Source organism: Fragaria vesca, linkage group LG2 (assembly GCF_000184155.1).
Source record: "Fragaria vesca subsp. vesca linkage group LG2, FraVesHawaii_1.0, whole genome shotgun sequence".
Classification (NCBI taxonomy): domain Eukaryota; kingdom Viridiplantae; phylum Streptophyta; class Magnoliopsida; order Rosales; family Rosaceae; genus Fragaria; species Fragaria vesca.
Window position 1 is genome coordinate 33071210 of NC_020492.1, and position 20958 is coordinate 33092167.

Below are 20958 nucleotides of genomic sequence, written 5' to 3' on the forward strand. Positions count from 1 at the left end.
GTCAGGATGGCCGAGTGGTCTAAGGCGCCAGACTCAAGTTCTGGTCCTCTAACGAGGGCGTGGGTTCAAATCCCACTTCTGACATAAATTTTATTTTCCTTCTTTTTTTCTTTTTTTAGTTCATATATCATGGAAATCGGACTCATAAATCATGTATTCTAAGCACAATTATTGATAAGAAACCATGGTCTTAGAAATTATTATCATCATAAATATGATGCCACCATAGAACTTTGGTCAAGAGTTTGGGTGTGATATGAACAGAACATGAGTCCTATGACTAGTCCAAAGGTTTGCTGACTTTGTTTTCCATAGATTAGACTGATAGAGGAACCATGACACTACGACGCAGCCATGAAAACCTTCATATTAAAAGGCACCATACAAGGAGAAAATACAAGCTTGGATATAATCATAAAACAGAACAAAACAAAAGAACCAAGGGTCTCGCATTATCTTTTGCTCTGCTAGGTGCAGTAATGATTACAGAAGGAAGGAGAGATAAAGAGTTTCTTGTGGTGTGGTGTTGCAGAACTGCAGAGCAATGCAAATTTAGGCGGGCATCCGTCAAATTAGATCAAGCCTGTAGGGAGTGTACTCATACACTTTTTGAAAGGACCCCGGCTGCAAACAGAAGATTCCTTCGAGAAAACTGCATCCACAACAAAAGTCGAACATAACTCATCCTTCAACCATTAACCAAGAAATGAAGAAAGAGAAGCTATAGCTATTCACAAATTTTGCATTTACCCGTAAGGAGTAGACAGGCGTACTCTTGGTTGGTAAAGTCTTCAATGACCTCAGTCTGCTAGCACTTCCACTTCTGCTGATCCAAGCCATTAGTTAAACACTTCTTTAAGGAAGGAGTATCAGAGAAAAGGAAGAATATTTGAGAAATACACTCACTTTTCTTCAGCTTTTGGCAACTTTGTACTTGCAGTTATGTCCCATAATTTTACCGTGCAATCAGCAGAGCCAGAAGCAAGGAGTGAACCTTCACCACTTTAATTTACAACAAGAGAATATTTTAGAGATAATACATGTACAGTTAGTTGTACACCAACCTAAATAATTTCCATTCATAGCAAATTGAAAAGAAAATTGAATATCTACCTGAAAGCCAGTGTCCATACGCATGATGTATGACCCATCAAAGGTGTAACGCAGCGGCCAGTTGAAAGATCCCACATCATGATTGAGCCGTCTTCATCACCCGAAGCCATATACCGACCATCAGGTGACATTGCGAGAGATAAAATCATACTCCTGTGGCCAATGAATATTCGGACACACTCTCCACTCTGTACATCCCATAATCTAACTGTTTTGTCACTAGAACCAGTTGCAATGTAGTTGCAGTTGGAATGCCATTGTACACACTAAAATATCAATTTTCAACCCATTAGATTAGGTTTTGAAGGTTCGCAACACAAGGAATAATCAATTCCTGTTCAAACATCTATACTCCCAGAACACAATTGATCACTAATATTAAAAGGCTTTAAAAAAGAAAATTAAACCTGCAAAGCATGAGATAAAGCATGCAGAGAGAGAGAGAGAGAGAGAGAGAGAGAGAGAGAGAGATTACTGACATCAACATCAGATAAGTGCCCCGCCATTATTCTCAAAGGCTGTATTCTATCCATAGACCAAATTCTTGCTGTTCTATCATGTGAAGCACTGGCAAAATAATGACCTACAGGGCTAAACTGCACCAGCAGAGAGGCTACCATGTTAGAGCACAATTAAAAAGACTGAAAACTAGAATATTGAAAAATGTTGGAGTAAAGAAGTCCGAAAAATATAGTGCCTTCAAACAAAGAGGAGATAAAAACAAGAAGATGCATTACAGAAAGTTGTTTCTAAACGATTCAGCCAAGCAAATGTACCTGAACATCCCATACAGGGTAATTATGACCCTTGTAGCAAACAAGATTAGCATTAAGGTTTGTGCTCCACAACCGAACTGCAGTGCAGCAATTTAGTTTGTTACTGATATAAACAAGCTCAGTGGAATATATGAAACACAATACAAAACTCACAGAGAAAATGGTTTAGGTCAACGTACTAGTTGAGTCTGCTGAAGAGGAAAGTATAAAATCACCAAGAGGATTGAAAGTGGCAGAATAAACTGGCCCTGAATGACCCTGAAACAATGTGTATGGTCTTTTCCCGCCATTTGAGCCAGCAACTTGTTCACTTGAAGCCGTGCCATTTTCACCCTGCAGATCTGCTGAGACAAGCATTTTTAATATAAATTTATAGTCAACCACAGTATCTGAGCAGTGAGCAGAAAACAAACATCCACAAGTAAAATTAGCGGGGACACACTTTCAAAGACGTATCAATCTGTTTACGACCAATTCTCCTATGACAAACCAGGAAAATCATGACCACATTGTAGGTAATAAAGAAGAAATTAGACAACAAAAACACAAAACACAGTAAAGGATTAACTGAAACTACTTCCTCCACAATCTTGAAACTATAATTGGTCACTTTTCATATATGATCTTGCAATTTCTCTATTCTTGATAATTTAACTGAAGTAGATGTATAATGCTATACCACCAAGTACCAAGCAGAAGCACTTAAGTATGGTTTAGATGGCATTTGCAAATTTCAAAAACAAGGAATTGCACGTGGTTAAATTTTGGAATATATTGGAAAAGGCTGAAAGCATCAGCATGATGAAAGCAGAAGTATTCCAGTAATATCAGATAAAACAGAGGTTTATAATGACTTACAACCAACAGACTGTTGCCCAATCTTTGCCATATCCCAGACCTGTTGATGAATGCTTAAATGTTAGCCCTTGGGTGAAGGACATTAGGACAAGGTGAAAAATATGCAAGTATAAAGATAAGATGAAACCTTCAGCGACGAGTCAGAAAATCCACCAGCAACCAGGGATCCATCATGGGAAATAGATGAACAGTTCAAACTAGCAAATTGTTCAGCAAAAAGATAAGTAGCGGAAATTAGAATCAAACACTACAAATCATCATTGGAAAGGGAAAGTCGAGGACATTACCCATTGTGTGTGTTGATAAATGTATAAAAGCTGACAGATGGCAGCGCAGCACTACTCAACTGTACACGGTTTCTCAAGTCCTCAAGAATAGACTGTTCAACTTCTGTTGGACTGACACAATCGGGAAAAAATCAATCCATAAAATGCACCAGAACCCAAAATGAACCACCAGTTATTATACCCAGACTGTCAATCCAAAGCCATACAGAAAGGCCATCTTAAAATTATCAAGAACGCAGTAATTCATAACTTGCTTCTACTATAGGGTGCAATTCACACAAATTAACCTCAAGTTATACGGTATTCGACTTTTATTAGATCCATTTAAACAGATTAGAACCACCAATATCTTGGCACTTGCAAAATCTTAAGAGAGCGAAGAGGGAAGACACCAAAAACAAGAAAAAGTAACATAGAAAGAGGATTCCAGAAACTACATTACTGGCAAAGTAAGTTCTGGTTTGACTCGTGGTGCAGTAGGTACAGGGGTTGCCTCAGGGCGTGCACTTTTCATTGTTGCACTAACAGCCTTGTCCTTTTTTTGCTTTTTGATAGAAGCACCCTGTTTACCACCTTCAATTGATTTTTTCTGTATTCATAAAAATAAAGACAAGATATCATCACAATCAAATGTCAAAGTTGTAACCATATTACTCAGAACACTAATATTTCTGAAGCTATGGAATTGTATTTCAACCTTATTTTCATCACCCTCCCCTTCTTTGGTTTCCCCTTCTGCTCTTTCAGAATCTAAAGCCATTCCGCCAACCTTTTCCAAGCGTTCTTCCAAGGAATCTTCAAGCAACTATATAAAACGTAGGACTGACAGTCAAATTCCAGCAACTAAACGGAATATATAAGTGTATCTCTGCATGCAAACTCAAGATAACAAACCAGACAAACACAAACCCGACTAGCACAGAGCTTATAAGTGTAGAAATCGTTAGCTACAATATAAAATCCGGAAGCTTCATGCAAGGAAACTTTTCAGGAAATCTTTAGCAAAGCAATCTAACTGCCAAATGCAAATTTTTCTATCAGTGCTTAATTAATTACATACCTTACACATAAACTGAAAAAGCTACCGTTCTAGCTTAACCATAGATGTTGCTTCAATTTAACAACAAATCCTAGCACTTCCCCTACATAACTACTCTGTTATAGAGCAAGAGATACTGTTAACATGCAACTAAAGTATTCCTTTATGCAACTTGTTAAAAGAAGTTTTGATTCTTCAAATTGAGCAGAGGCACTCATGTAGGCACAAGGAAAACGACATGTACAATATACTACTCAGCAGCATTACTAACCCCCCAATGAATTTCCTTCTGGTTTATTTGATTAGCCGACTCCTGGCTGCCTCCCATAAGTGTTACAGCCTCCGCATCATCAGTAATTGAGCTGGGTTGTCCAGGAGAAACTGCAAAACCAAAAAGAACACACATAGATTCAGAAATCCATCATAAAAACGTATCGGTTGCATTCAAACAGATATACCTTGGAAATTAATATGCTCATTGATAATCCCAAGCATTGTGGTGGACTGTGACTTGTGCAAGAACTGCAGCAGAAGCTCATAGGAGTACTGGAAGGACAATTGACCAAAAATAAGAAGATGGTTGAGCTCTATACAGTCACACATACCCAAAAGAACTAAAAAGAACCAGAAAGTTACCTGACATATCTTGATGTTCACTTTGCTCTGCCTAAGAGAATGAGCAAATTCCATCTCCTGAATAACAACAGAACTGTGAGTGATCATTTATGGTGTTGATAAACTCTTGAAACATAAATGCAACGATGATTGTTCGAGAAGAAACACCTCCAAATGAGAGGGAGAAAGAACTCCTTCCAACTTCTGTAGATCTCGTAGGTGCATCATTTCATGGTCTTCGCGGAAGCTATTGAAAAATGTCCGAGCTGGTAATATCCACAATGGTCATGTAAGTATTAAAGGGGGAAAAAAAAAATGACGGACCATTTATGCACCCATTTAGTCGCACCTTCTTGAATATGACCCTTAGCAACAAGGTCCATGAAACAATGAATAAATACTGGGTAAAGAACACGGAGCAACTCATGCTGCATACAAATAATTAACGTTATTTAAGAAGTAAAAGAAACACAAAAACATTGAACTGTACCGCAAGTAAAAGCAAGAAATGAAAAGATCAGTTTACCCTGTACAAATCTAGAGAAGTATAAGTCCATGACCTCAACCTGGCATATTCATCTTGGTAACGAGCAGGACCATCCTGAAATCTGAAAAACAAAACAACATCATTAGTGACAACAAGACTTGAGTATGTCAGAGTTGTTGCAAAGTTGATGCTCCTACGGAAGAGGATTCAGCTTCGAAATCCAATTGGTGACAATGTTGTTGTTTTAAGAAGCTTTAGAACAAGGAAGCTTATTATTGAGACGAGGAGGCGTAACCTAACATACATAAACCTACAAGGAAACTATAATTCCTCAATCGATAAATCCTAGTATAAAACTATGACCCAATCCCCCAGAATGAGAGAGAAAGAGAGAGACTCACTGGGAGAAGGCGAGGATTTGCCTGACGACGTCGGGGTCGAATTGAGAGACGGGGGAGGAAACAGTGTTGGTGGATGATTGCTGAAGTTCTTCTGGCAACTTGAGCCCTCTATTCTTGAAATAGTCCTGAATGAATTTCTGAATCTTCTCCTCCTCCATTCTTTCTTTCTTTCTTTCTCTACAAAACCCAGCAACTCACTCACTCTTCGATCTCCAACTCCCCCGTCTTTCTTTTATGTATGTAAATCAGAAATTCGACAAGAGATGATGGGCTTGGGCTTACCATAGTTTGGGCTTTTTCATTAACTGCTGTTCAAATTTTACGTTTTATATTCAAATCATCATGTCAAGCTTGATGACCGTAAGTTAGGTTAGAGAATGAGATTAGGAAATGGAAATGGAGATTTCATTAACAAAACCAGAAAAATTCTGTCTACACGTAAATAAATGTGCTAAAAAATAAAATAAAAACAAGTTTGTGATTGATCACCAAGGCACATTTGTCACTTTTTTGAAACTTGCAGCAACCTGCAGTGACTCTGCTGCAAGACTCGCAAGCCTCCTCACTCGGATGCGCAGGAAGCCGACATTCATGCCTAAGATCTCAGAGGCTTCCAAGGTCTTTTCCCATGTCTGAAACTCACACTCCTTGGTAGTAATCTTGCACGACTTAACTGCATCTGCAATGTTAACCGTCTCAGTTATCAGTCCAACAACCAGATGGCTGTTAAGAGACTCCACAACATGTTGATGCAGGTGCGAGCTTTGACTGCTGCAGAGTTCATAATACTTCTTCAAGACGACTTTGGGAATCTGGGAATTAATGTTCCGGCCATTGAACATCACCTTAAACGTATCAAAGCATGTCACTTCTTTGAAAGGAGTGGCTGCAGACTCCGGAAGCCCAGGTCTTTCCAAAAGAACACAATCACTGTTATCTTCAAAACCGTCAATATAACTGGATACATCTCCACCCTCTGTACTGCCCTCATCATGATCTCCCATAATGTACAATAAATCTTCAGAAAGTTCCGATGACGTTGGACTATTGAAGGCTGTGGTTTGAGTGTCGACCGCCATTTGAGTGTCGTTTACTGCCGTTTGAGATACATCTGCACGATCGGAATTAGGTTAATGATACAAGGTTACAAAACGTACGGTGCGTCTCATATAACTTAAGACTGTCAAACCAGTTATCAACAGACTTACCAGCAGCGAACTTCACCTGTTTTGTAGTGTTTGGTTTACATATATAAACCTACACAAGTAAGCAGCAAAACAGTTACTGGTTCTTATGTATCTCAACGTATATGGTTCTTATTACTTACATAAAGCCATGATCACAGAGCAATAATGAAAAATTTTTGTATTATATCTAACTACATGTATCACAATGATCCAGTCAAAATCAAACAATATACAACGATCAATAAAAGGAAATAAGCAATTTAAGTAAGGACCGAATCATATTGTTACCTTGAACTTTTGAGTCTCCACTTTGTGAAAGACTAATACGTATCCCTGAACCAGACGGTGTTTCAAGGAAAACCCTCTCCATCCAGCACTCAGCCCCATCTTTCCAGCGAGATACTTGGTTGTGAATTTTTCTCCATCTTCATCTTCTAAGGTAATATCCTGGTCGCTCGACTCCATATGTTTTTGGCAGAATCTGGCTGGAAGACCCTATATGCCAACCCAAAATCCTTGTTAGGGTCACATACACTACTACTATATATCTAGCTACTTAATATTAATCACCTTGATATATAGATATAACTGATAAATTGTACAAGAGTAAAATACAATAACTACTGTGAACTGTGAAGAGAGAGTGATCAGAGAGATTACCAGCCAGAAGCCTCCAGAGACATGGGAGGGAAGCATAACCTTTACAAAATTAGGATATTTCAATGGCAGTTGATCGGCAATGTCATTTGCTTTTTCCAGAAGTAATGATTTCTGAGATGGGGATGGCTTTAATCGTTCCGGCCTATGACGATTAGTTTGTGAAAGTTAGATTAATTGGCAGTACATTGTTACTTTTCTCACATTATAACACTACTTAAGGCAGAACAAAGTATAATTCACTTACCTTCGAGCTGCCTTCTTTGAACTTCCACAGGCCACCTATCCAGAAGTTAAGAATTGAATGACAAAGAAAAAAAAAATGAACCATCAACCACCATCAATTAAAATAACTGCTACCTAGAATTCAAAAGAAAAGAGGCCAAAAAGAGAGAGAGAGAGAGAGAGAGAGAGAGAGAGAGAGAAGTGTGAAGTAGATAGTTATAAAAGAACAATGCTAGCATGCATGAAGCCACAACTACTTCTCACTTTGTGTATCTGTTTATTCTCTTGTTTTTTTGAGAGTATCCCCCACTTAGCGATCTTAGCCTGATAAAATAGTGGATCAGTACACTGTGTAAACAACCAAACCAATACAAATATACGATTATAAGCTGAAACAGAACTACCTTGGAGCTTTTCTTTGCCATTGATGTCGTAGTCTCTGAATCTCTGAATAGAGGAAAATGAAGACCGTCTTTCTGTTTACTTGGTTTCTCGCTGATCTGCAGCGAATAAAGTTTGAAGGGTGTATGAGCATAGAGAGCGAGCGAGGTGATGTATATATACATGTACCAATCGAGAGACGATGAGATTTTGGATTCAAAAACACATACAACGGCTAGAAGACTAGCTAAAATTGGAGAAGTGGAATCTTTGATTAGATTCAACCTTCTTGTTTGCAAAATTTTATGGAAAGTGGAGAGAGATTGGAGGAACGTGTATTTGCGATCATAGGGTTATGGCGGTATGCACGTACGGATAAATTGATCAGGGTCGTACGTGCTTATGGTTATGGATGTCGATAGTGTACGTTGTATCCCAAGTTTAGAGGACTCTGATCTGATCTGATCTTATCACCAAGCTATATATCCCTGTTTGATGCCAATTCGATCTATATGTCTAGCTTTTTGAATTTTCAATTGTGTGGTGTCTTTTGATTTTATTGAGTAACTTATTGTTATTCACGATTCAGTAATTATTATCGAAAAAAACTGCATTGTATATGGAGCATTTGGAAGAAATAATAATGGTTACATTCATCAAATCATGCATTATATTCAGTCGACAGATTGATATGTGATTGATGGTTGAAGTAGTCACGTTTGTATTAAGTTCTCTTAAATATATGGAACAAATAATGACGGTAATTGGTTTTGAATTGGGTGTGAGGCGAGTTGGAGAATCAATATAAATATATATATATATATGAACTAGGGTTTGGTGTGTTCATGGGGTCGGGTTTGTATTATTAGGCCCCTCTCCAGGCTTCGATCCACTGATGCCCGCCTGCCTGCGCGCATCATGTAATCCTTATTTATATACACCGCTAAATAATTCTCTCTTATTGTAGTTGGGTTGTTGGCTTTACTTGCAAATGTGGCAAAATGAATTTAAACCCAGCACCATATATATATATATATATATATATAGAAAAAGGAAGAAGAAAGACAAGAGCTAGGTAGGCTGCAAGGTGTTCCGGTATAATTCCAAGTTTGAAAAGCACGTCGTCACATGTGATTATGGGACCCCAAACTCGTTTGTATGTATTAAGTCGCCCATCGAATGCAATTGGTCTGGTGTTATTCCGGATTAAGGTTTGCAACCGTTGGATGAACCAAGTTAACCTAACTAGCTATTAGAGATGTCATGATTGCAGCTAAGTGCTAGACAAAAACGACCCACCCTTAACCACCATTACGCGCACGTCGACTATCTCCAGAATTCTCAACTCAAATACTCAATCATATCATTTCTAGTGATCGATCGTGAATCTTCTAGAATTCTTATCCCTTCAACTCCGATCCCACCAGCAAGAGTAACCTAGCTAGCTACGAACAAATATTCTTACCAGGACGTACTTCGATCCTCTTTGTACGATTCGATCCATTCCAATCGCTCTCTCTACATCTTTCCTTTAATCATATCCATTTTTTGCAGAAACTGAGGAAACCACTACAGAAAAAAAGTGAATTCTGTATATAATTATATATCCATCTTATAATATATAAGAAACCAATACATCTTAAAAAAAAAAATGTTTATGTAACCAACCAATAGCACTTGATTTGATTTTGTCCTTTCTAGTTAAGAAAATTGTGTTCGTTTTTTCATATCATTTAAGAAATTATTAGTATCAAGATATTTATCATCCACTCTCTTGATTGGATATCATTCTGGAAAAAAATAAGTAAAAGACTTTGACTGGGTCTAGAAATCAGAATATTATACATGGTTCATAATTGGGTGTTGCTAGATGTACCCAGCAAACTATTTAGTAGACCCAGCAATTAAAAATTATCATGTATTTTCCAGTTTTGCCCTTGTTATAATAAACCAAACAAACACAAATTCTTCTCTTAGAGTCGGATCATATGCATTAAATTAAGAAGAAGAGATGTGGCAACGACTGCGCAAACACAACATCCTATTTAGGAGGCTAAAGTGGGATCTGGGTCATACCATCTTATCGTTGCTTTGCTTTGAGCCTTTGAGTTGAATTGAAATTTTGTGATTAATTGCGTAGTCATCTATTCATCTGCAGTGTCAATCTTTGATTAAGAGACTTTTAGCCGATTTTGTTCTTCTTCTCCATTACCTGAAATATATTATACAATTATATGTTTTAAGATGATCGAAGTTCCATACCTGTATTGATATGGGTGAGATATATGTAATGGGATGATCATTGAATTGGAATTTTTTTTTTTGTAAGGCAATCGGTTCCGATATCCCGTATATCAAATCTTCTCAAGATTTTATACTTAGATCATGGGAAAGCTCCTCATGATTTTCTCCCCCGTATTAGTTCTCTTTCTGGTCTCAACGTGGTGTTAGAGATGATGTTTGCTGGGTTTATTATAACAAGGGCAAAACTGGAAAATACAGGATAATTTTTAATTGCTAGGTCTATTAAGAAGTTTGCTGGGTACATCTAGTAACACCCTTCATAATTTCGTTTTCCTATGTACATGGTTGCCTCACTTAGACGTTGATCCCATTTTCAAAAGTGAATGAATTGAGAACTTGTGGAACACATCACTGTTGCTTATATGTGCTACACTCACGACTCTCTGAGTTTGACCTTCACAACTTGCAAGACTAAGTTTGTTGAGGTCGGCAACCTGTTTGAATTTTATTTTATAACTCGCGCTGTACAAATATCCGCGGACTATGCAAGGAGTATCACCATTCCGTAAGCATAATCACAAATATTTGTTACTTGCAAGTTGTAACAAACAAAGTGAATGGCCTTCGGTTCACTTATATTCCTAATGTTTGTACTTATTTATGTATGAAAATTAAAGAGAATGATTGACAGTATAGTTAAAGTGGAGAAGAACCGATCAATAATGTTCCAAAAACCGCCGCCTTGTCGGAATCAAATTTGCCAACCAGCAAATTTGATGATCAGCAGTAATGACCATCCAATAAAGAAAATAAAGAAAGAAGAGAGAGAGATATATATATATATATATATATATGTATGAGTGGTTATGATTTGATGGTCACGGTGGTCATCAAATTTGCTGGTTGACAAATTTGATTCCCGCCCTACCACCTACTCGCAGGCAAGAGCTCCACTATTCTCATCGCCACGGGAAAAATCAGGGCACCCTCCCTTCAAGAGCTGCAATAATAAGCAACTGCAAGGCCTAACTCATATCAGATTGATTCGACCATATACCTTCACCAGCATGTCCTCATCGCCACTCCAAAAACACCTCCAAACCCGCTCTCTCGACGACATAACAGTGCTCGCCGCACCCAAGCATGCCAACAACTCTCGATCTGTCTTCCTAATCAGCCTAATAACTCTCTTCTTCCACCGCCACCAACGTACAACACGACCACCGATTGGGGCCATCAAATCTCGTCCGACAACGTCGTCATCTAATGCACCGTCAGATGAAACGAAAGGTTATTAACACGTATGTTTCAAACTATTCTCACAAAACTAACCAGTTTAATGTAATTCTAACCCTCGTTCTAAGCATTAGACTGTGGACTACATAAACAAGACTACAAGAGCAAGATACCAAAAAACTAAGCAATTAACAAGGACTTTCTATCCAAATAATAATTCATAAGGGGACACAAAAATCACTCACAAACATAAAATAAAAACATGAAACTAAACCAAAATGTGTCCGCTTGTGATTCGTCCACCATACCCTCACAGTCACATAAAACGATGCGATATTATTCCTCATTCTGTGTGCGACCCCGAACTTACCAGCTGCGCCAATGGCTTCAAGCCAACCTTCACTCTCCCCCAACCCTTTATACCACCCAATCAACACCTTCCTGTAACAATAACTGCCCACAGCCTTTTGTTGATTTAACCGTTGAATGGAACCAATACGACTCAGTTTCTCTGCCATACTATCTTGGATCCCTCCCATACACTAGTGTACTCCTAACCCAACACACTCCCAGTTAGCTAGTATTCCTGTTCGGCTGAATTGAATTGAAATGAATCGAATCGAAACGATGGAGGAAAGGACGGTGTTGTTCGGCAAATACGAGACGGGAAGGTTGCTGGGCAAAGGCACCTTCGCCAAAGTGTACTACGGCAGACAAATAGAGACCAACGAAAGCGTGGCGATCAAAGTGATAAGCAAAGAGCAGGTTAAGAAGGAAGGCATGATGGAGCAGATCAAGCGCGAAATCTCCGCCACCCGATTACTCCGCCACCCAAACATCGTCCAACTCAAAGAGGTCATGGCCACCAAGACCAAAATCTTCATCGTCATGGAGTACGTCAAAGGCGGCGAGCTGTTCGCGAAAGTCGCCAAGGGAAAGCTGAAAGAAGATCAAGCCCGCAAATACTTCCAGCAATTGATCAGCGCCGTCGATTTCTGCCACAGCCGCGGAGTCTCCCACCGCGACTTGAAGCCCGAGAATCTCCTCCTGGACGAGAACGGGGACCTCAAAATCTCCGACTTCGGGCTCTCCTCGCTCCCGGAGCAGCTCCGAAACGACGGCCTTTTACACACGCAGTGTGGCACCCCTGCTTACGTGGCGCCCGAGGTCCTGAGGAAGAAAGGCTACGACGGTTCGAAAACTGATATATGGTCGTGCGGAGTGATTCTGTTCGTGTTGCTGGCGGGGTTCCTTCCGTTTCAAGACGAGAACATCATGAAGATGTACCGCAAGGTTTTCAAGGCCGAATTCGAATGCCCGCCCTGGTTCTCAACCGAGGCCAAACGCCTCGTCTCCAAGTTGTTGGTGTCCGATCCTGAGCGCCGTATCACCATCCCTGAAATCATGCGCGTGCCTTGGTTCCGCAAAGGCTACACGCGCCCCCTCGCCTTTTCGCCTCCCCCTGCTTCCTCTGACAAGTCATTTGATGAAGATTTTGGTTCTACTGCCCCTGCTCCTGCTGATGCTGCCAACCACAAGTCGCAGTCGCCCAACTTCTTCAACGCGTTCCAGTTCATCTCATCCATGTCTTCCGGATTCGATTTGTCCAATTTGTTTGAGAGCAAGAGAAAAGCAGGGACCATGTTCACCTCCAAGTGCTCCTCAGCGGCTATTATGGCCAAGATTGAGCATGCTGCCAAGGCATTGAGCTTCAAGGTGGGGACGGTTAAGGACTTCAAGTTAAGGCTACAAGGCCCAAACGAAGGCCGGAAAGGGAGGCTTTCGGTGACCGCGGAGGTCTTCGAGGTGGCGCCGGAGGTCGCGGTGGTCGAGTTTTCCAAGTCTGCCGGGGATACTTTGGAGTACGCCAAGTTTTGTGAGGAAGATGTTAGGCCAGCATTGAAAGACATTGTCTGGACCTGGCAAGGTGACGGTAACAAAGTCGATGGTGAAGAATGATGATTACAAACAGTGACTAACCCGGATTAGGGGTTCGGATTTGTTTTCACTATAGTTGATTCTGTTTTTACATTTTGTTTTTGGTTTGCTCTTCGTGTATATATTTAGTTTGTGCTTGATTAGCATCTCAACTTCTTAAGTAGCATATGCTGAGGTTTGAATACAAACAGAAAGGGAGCTAGGGATGGAAAACAGAGCAAGTTTTACATCTGTGAAAGCTAGATCGAGCAGCTAAATTAAGCATTCCAACTTTTAACTAGTGCAGAACTTAGAAGGATGACAAACTGATAATGTTTCTTCTGTTATTTTTTGGAAGTTCAGTTGTACCAGTTGCCCTCCTCATTTCATAGCAATTTATACAAGGAACCAGCTGGTATCATATTCTTTCTTCCTCTTTTCCTAAACCTTAACGAATTCAAACCACATCCTTACATAGCGGCTAGGGTTGCAAAATTGGAAGTGTTTTCGCCGACCGTGCCGGCCAGTTTTGGATTTTCTAGAATGATTCATCCAACTGATGTATTAGAGACTTACAAATCCGAGATTCTATCTAAAAGAACTGAAAAGTAATCAACAGTAGCTGAAATTAAGCTACTAATAATCCGATAATCAAATCAGCCATAATCAAAGGGAGAGGCCGGCCATCAGTAACTAGCTAGCAAGTGTTAAAAGGCGGATTTTGTTACGATGATACAGACTACTGAAATCCACTTAGTAGGTTTGTGATATCTCAAACATCAATCCACTTGGAATATCTCATTTTGTATGTATATTACTTCTCTCAAAGGCTGGCTACAGTAGTTTGCAATTGCATCCTCATTTTGAAGAATTCGGTGGAAGCTAGATAGGAATCACAGGATGACATATGGTGGGAAACTCGGGTTCCAACTTGAAGTGAATTCATATGCATTAATTTTAGACCCCAAAGAAGAAAACCAATAAAATGAAATATGTATTTGTAGGAGGAAGAGGCAGACCAACCAATTAAGTTGATAGTCCACTCCTAATCCTGAGACTGGTAGCTTTTCAATGAAAGTGTATATATTTTGGAGCTAGTATAGAGGAAACCAGAGTGCTTTGATTGTACATCGCACGCTCTAAGTACAGTAACTACAAATTTAATTGTTAAGTGCATATACGGGGATCCAACATCCGTTGCTGGTAGTTGGCATAGAACTTGAGAGAGAGAGACGTTGTGCCATCCATTGTCGACAATCATATATATTCTTTCTTGGTCTTCATCTTGATCTTAATTGGGGGCTACGATTTTCAACGCGTGTCCAGCGAGCAAACTACTACTTATAGATCGATTAGAAAGAGAGTGGTAAAAAAAATCGATACTGAATAATGATTAATTTGAGGGCATGCATGTTTGTTCTAATTGGCACCACGTACACATATAATTAGACACAGATTGCATTGCAAGCAACTAATTGCAGCCTGCAGCTGGCCGGGGCTAACACACTAATTAATCGAATTATTATTATTCATTCACGATATATATGTTTTATGAGGTCCAGATCGAGTAATTGCTAGCTGATATCCAAGATATATATATGGCAGAGCAAATGCGAGCAGCTGCATTTGGCTGCTAGCTGTAAATTTCATCAAGCTAGCAGGCTAAGGCTGCTAACTGCCAAGCGTTGGCACTTTCGTGTAGCTACTGGATCCATCTTTTATGTTTTCATCCTCTAAGTTCTGTATTAGCCGGGGTAGTAGAGATCGTTATGAGCAATGGAGAATGATCCAGGCTAGGGGAACGAGGGGATTGAACGTTTGAGACTAGTAGTTGATAGATGCCAATTGCATATATGTTAACCTCTTATTGGGACAGCACAGCACTACTGTACTTCCACGGCAAAAGATAAGATGAGGGTTTTCACCTTTTAGTGATCGAACAAGGTCGAGATCGGGGAAAGGGATGGCTTCTCAAACCACCTTCACATATTCGAAATTTGTTTGTCTGAATTGACTAGCCAGCGGCTTAATTCATATATTTCTTTCTTTTCACCCGTATGTGATACATATATTTACAAATGTGACAACATATTTCTTTTCACCCCCGTATGTGATACATATATTTACAAATGTGACAACATATTTGTAGTCAAAGTGGTAATATTGAGTCGTATTGTTTGTAATCTTGTTCTAATAATTATAATTACAAAATGTACAACTATTTTACAACTTTTTGAACAAATTGTTCTCATAGTTGTAATTTTGTTTAACTTTATGTAAATAGTGTAAATAAATTTGGTAAATTTGTTCTCAATGTTGTAATTTGATTCATAACATTATAATTTTTGTTCAAGTACATGTAAAATAAAAATATGATATACATCACAGTATCATAGGTAGTCTCATAAAAAAAAAACTTCATATTTCCTTCACTCCATTAGTATAAGAAAAAATGGGAGACTTGCTCTTTTGTATCTGATCATATAAATGGATCACATGTCATATGGGCTTGGCAGGAATTTTCCTGATGGAACATGCTCTTCTGGAAGGCTTGAAGCTGATCGATCACTCCGCACTTGAATTTTACTGATTAGATTCTGAGGTCCCTAAGTTGGTTTTTATAGAACACGAAATAGGCCCAATCCATTCGATTTCAGACTACATCCAGTAAAGTGTATCGGTTCCATGGGCCCAACTCAACGTATAAAAATAGCCCAAGATTCAACCATGATTTTTTTCTTTAAATGTGAAAAGATAGACATTACACGTTTTACCGATGAAGTCTTTGTCCGCAAATTAATGTGTTGCCATATGATGTTTTAACTTGTATATTAATCAGCATATATGCATGATGCATATAACTTCTTAACTGCTTAGGTCATATCTCACATAATCAACTTTGCATTCAAACTTAGATTCACATGCATATATTATAGTATACATATATACGATCAAGTTTCCAACTTAATTTCCATATATATTGTCGATCTAGCTAATTACTAATTATATACTGGGAAGCTCTTTCGTGGAAACTTGAAAGAAATTAAGTTAACAAGTGAGACAGACATTGTTTATGTTTATATAAACGCTCGCAGCATGTATAATTAGATGGATTGTATCTATACTGATATATGTACAGGTACAAAGTCTCAATACATACTATATATAATTAACAGTTGTAGATAGACGTCATCAGTTGATACACGGATCACACACGCCTGGAATATTATTGAATTAGATACTTGACTAAGATCGTTTAGAAAAGACTAAGAAACTACACTCTTCTGGTATATAAATATATTGACCGCAAATGTGACGTGATCTATGTATAAATCAATATGATATATTAAACATCTATCATTCATTTGTCTTGTGACGATGAAAATGATATATTACCGAAATTATATATCGGTTTAATTAATCAGAATATATGCATACACTCTCGACTTTAAATCACTTGGGGACCCTCAAAATAGCTAGGAAAATCTTGTGCCATATCAGATTAATTTATATACTGATCAGAGTATATAATTAAATATGTAGACTATATATATACTTACAAGCTAGCTAGAGCTAGGTCTTTTTCGAACCAAAATCATTTGCATGGCTAGTGATAACAGTCACTCCATATATAAACTATGTGTCTGAGTAATTAGCAGCCCGGTCGACATAGAAGAGGGTGGGACGTCAAGCATAGCTGGTGTCACATTTTCGATTTCCGGCGCGCAGTTCAGTCTGTCAATAATATACAGCCAGTTCACATTTGACAGTAGTACGTAATATTTAGTGTATATATATGCATTTTTACATACATAGAAATATAATTAAGGTGCGCATGCAGATCATAGAAAAGAAGAGAAGAGAGAAGATTCATACGTGTATATGTAGCTAGCAAAAAGTCTAGGGTCAGTTGAAGGTTGAAATCAGCAGCAGCTAGGTGTCCGAGACCTTTCAAAACCGTGTTCCGCCACCGTCAGCAGATCGATCGAGTGCAATGTTGTGTAGCTAGCTTTTGACGAGTCAATAATATTCTAGATGGATCTATTTCCTATATATCGAATTAGTGAAGAGAGTCAAGAGAGGCCCTGCAGCCAAGTAGCCAACCATTCATTCGTTCATATATGCGGTGCAGCACATGTAACAACTAAATCTCACTAGCTTGATTCATATCGCCTCACAGTACCTTTTTATCTAGTTGTTTGTCGCAAGTTGAGGCAGGCTTGACCTTGACCTTGATCACTACCAAGACTTTCGATATAATACCGACATGCATCATGATGCATGTAATTGAGTATTGGCTTCCTTCCCCATATCCAGTCCAACACCATCTCCATCGCCGCTCTTTCCTCGCGTTTTCCCTCCTTCCATTCTTTAATTAGTTTCTCTCAATTTGTTATCACTTATCATCATCAGCCAGGCTTGCCCCTCACTCTCTTCTTATCCCCAAGCTACCTAGCTAAGCTTATATATGCATTCCTCACCTACACCCGAGATCGATCAGTTCTGAGAGCGATCGCGAGGTTAATAAGTTTCAGTGGAGAGCTTCAAGATAACAGCAAAGATATATATAGCTCCGGCAAGAGTATCGGAATCACATCTGTTGATGGATTCTTCAAAGTGGGTGAACACTTCTCTTGGCCTCAATCTTGTTCCTGTTGACTCACACCACGCCATGGACCAAGATCAACCTCCTTTGCCGATGTTCACTGTGAGTACCATACATCTTAATCAATGCTTTCGATCATATATTCAGATCATTTTCTCATCTGTTGAACGTCTTTCAGCTTATTCATTCTCTTGTAATTAAATTACGTACATACCTTTACTTATTCATCTTCTTGGATGTTCATCGATCAGAAACAAGTAGAAGAGTTTGAAGGAGAATATGCTATATTTGAAAGCAACCTACGATCACCGAAACAAGAGGTGAGTTTAGTTAAACACGAGTATTAGATTGCTGTTCGTTAATTAGCTCTCCAATTCGGTCTCATGTATTATTATTGTTATACTAATTATTTAAGCATGCTGTTTCTATGAATTTTGAAGCAGACAGGTGCAGGTGCAGGTGGTACTGTGTTAATGGCTGAGGAATTGAACAGGATAACTTTGGAAAACAAGAAACTGACTCAGATGTTAGCTGTACTATGCGAGAATTACAACGCTCTGGAAACCCATGTGAAGGAGTTGAGGACCAACAAACAGCTGCCCTCTGAAAACGAGTTGATCTCATCAGGAAATACCTGCAGCTTGGCCAAGAAGAGAAAGTCACCAGGCAATGATCATCAAGACTATTGCAATAACGTCAATATGATTGGATTTAGTACAAATACAATAAGTACTGCAGAGACCAGCTCTAGTGACGAAGAATCATACAAAAGGCCCAAGGAGATGATGAGTGACATGAACCTCAAGATTTCTAGGGCTTATGTTCGCTGTGATGTCTCTGATACGCGCTTGGTACGTAATTGAGCTACCCCTAAACGTACAGAATTATGTTCATCAGTTCATGTTCTTGATTACATTTGGAAATCATCGATCCGTTCCACTAATTAAGAACTTAGATTTGTTATAGATTCGCTTGTTTAATTCTGTAATTTAATTACTTGCAGATTGTGAAGGATGGATTTCAATGGAGGAAATACGGTCAAAAGGTAACCAGAGATAATCCTTCTCCTAGGGCTTACTACAAGTGCTCTTTTGCCCCATCTTGCCCAGTTAAAAAGAAGGTTTGTACTTATTTATCTATTTTGTAGCAGATCGAGCTTGACGAGCTTTAAATTCAAAAAGAAAGTATGAAAACCAATTCTTAACTGTTGCTTTGATATTTTCTCCAATCGATCAGGTTCAGAAAAGTGCGGAAAATCCATGCTTTTTGGTGGCTACATATGAAGGGGAACACAACCACATACACCCTGCCGGACCTCAAGTGATAACAATAGATCACCAAGGCCATTCCAGTAATATTTTTGCACCAAAGATATCATCATCACCATCTTCAAGTCCTACTAGTACTGTGTCGACTATGTCTATGTCGTCGTCATGTGTACTTGACAGCTCGACAGAACCAGGTTCATCATTTGGTCACAAGCCAAATCAAGGAAGGGAAGCTTTCGATGATCAATATGATGAGAAGGCTACTAATTTTCCACAGCTTTTGGTCCAACAGATGGCTTCTTCGTTGACAAAAGATCCCAATTTTACAACTGCCCTTGCTGCTGCAATTTCTGCAGGAAGATTTAACATTTTAGACCAGCTGCCTCAACCTCATCCTCCCATCCCAAAATGGTGATCGCGCGAATTGCTGTATATTAAAAAGCTAGTTAACAAGCTAGAGCGCGCTAGAGATCCATATGTATTAGTAGATTTCGAACATAGCCCTGATCCATATGGCCGGCTTTCTCATGTTAATTTTCTCAAGTTTATGTGTTTTGATGATATCTATGTCGACCTTTAAGAGTTGTAAACTGTTCTTCGATCGATCTGCGTATATAAATATATAGTCTTGTACTTTGAATGGGAGCTATACACTGATTGGCAATGAGTGTGTGTGAATGTGTAGGGCTGGTAATTTGGGCCCTGTTGAAACCAACCAACCATACCAACTAGGTATATAAAAAACTCAGTAACTGACTTACTTGGTACAGTACCGGTCTTGATAACATAGTTGGTACTTGGTGTAGGAAACGAGAATTGAATCTCTAACCTCTTACAAAGCACCTTCGCTCCTAACCACTGAAGCACAAGGCACCTTCATTATGGTACATGCATATTTTTTATTTATAACATCCTATATATATAAATAATACAAAATGTTAAGAATCTGTTGTGAAGGTGAGACTCGAACTTTAAACCTCTTCCAAACAACTCTCACTGTCAACCACTACAGCACAAGTCGCCATTATTGTAATATATGTATTGTTTTATATTTATAACATCTTATAGATATAAATACAATTAAAATATAAAATGTTTAAATTTTGGTAAAATGTATGTTTTGAAACCATGACTGCTTTGATGGAAAATATGATCACATACCAACAGACCAAAGCTATCATTCCATTATATTTGTACACAAATTATATTTAACACTTCAGTTTTTGGGCCACAATCTAAACTTGGTAGATGTCTATTACCAACTGTACCAACCGAGTACCAATCATACCATTTAAGTTGGTTTACTAACTTTGGCGTTGGTTTTGTAAAAAGATTTTATCTATCATTATAAGTTGGTTGGTACATGATATTGGTAAATAAAATAGGTATATCTACCAATACCAGGCCTACATGTGTATATTTTTACTATTAGTTAGCATATAGAGATGGTTACTTTTTAAAACGTGGGATGAAACTCAGGGCCGGTCCTGTGGAATATGAGGCCCTGTGCGAAACTTTGAATGTGGTTTTTTTATTTTGAATGTGGCCTTAGTTACACAAGTTTGATCCCGAATGTACAAACCAATATTAAAACTCACAATCTCTTGTTGTAGTACAAGAAATAACATATACCTAAGATTCTTAAGAAGAAAAACGCAAAA

At 38.7% G+C, this 20958-nt stretch overlaps 3 protein-coding genes and 1 non-coding gene across 4 annotated transcripts; 2 read left to right on the forward strand and 2 right to left on the reverse strand.

The window, feature by feature from the left end:
• On the forward strand, positions 1-84 carry TRNAL-CAA. Its single transcript has one exon. It is a non-coding gene; the product is annotated as a tRNA-Leu (tRNA).
• A 108-nt stretch (positions 85-192) lies between these two features.
• Positions 193-5787, reverse strand: LOC101297031 (transcription initiation factor TFIID subunit 5-like). The gene is made up of 19 exons (XM_004291905.1): positions 5577-5787; positions 5215-5296; positions 5038-5116; positions 4857-4954; positions 4710-4766; positions 4532-4619; positions 4345-4454; positions 3732-3839; positions 3472-3623; positions 3035-3145; positions 2875-2944; positions 2748-2787; positions 2069-2233; positions 1890-1966; positions 1593-1709; positions 1114-1379; positions 907-1002; positions 751-823; positions 193-652 (listed from the first exon to the last, which is right to left on the reverse strand). Exons 1-19 carry the CDS (start codon positions 5732-5734, stop codon positions 599-601), a joined length of 2001 nt encoding a protein of 666 aa, XP_004291953.1. The 5' UTR covers positions 5735-5787; the 3' UTR covers positions 193-598.
• A 274-nt stretch (positions 5788-6061) lies between these two features.
• Positions 6062-12024, reverse strand: LOC101293661 (B3 domain-containing protein Os01g0234100-like). Its single transcript, XM_004293195.1, has 8 exons — positions 11877-12024; positions 11328-11533; positions 8050-8145; positions 7668-7702; positions 7424-7565; positions 7052-7258; positions 6785-6833; positions 6062-6687 (listed from the first exon to the last, which is right to left on the reverse strand). Exons 1-8 carry the CDS (start codon positions 12022-12024, stop codon positions 6062-6064), a joined length of 1509 nt encoding a protein of 502 aa, XP_004293243.1.
• Positions 12025-17818: 5794 nt separating this feature from the next.
• Positions 17819-19935, forward strand: LOC101297319 (probable WRKY transcription factor 40-like). The gene is made up of 5 exons (XM_004291906.1): positions 17819-18131; positions 18281-18349; positions 18473-18880; positions 19033-19149; positions 19266-19935. Exons 1-5 carry the CDS (start codon positions 18027-18029, stop codon positions 19710-19712), a joined length of 1146 nt encoding a protein of 381 aa, XP_004291954.1. The 5' UTR covers positions 17819-18026; the 3' UTR covers positions 19713-19935.
• The last annotated feature ends 1023 nt before the right edge of the window (positions 19936-20958 follow it).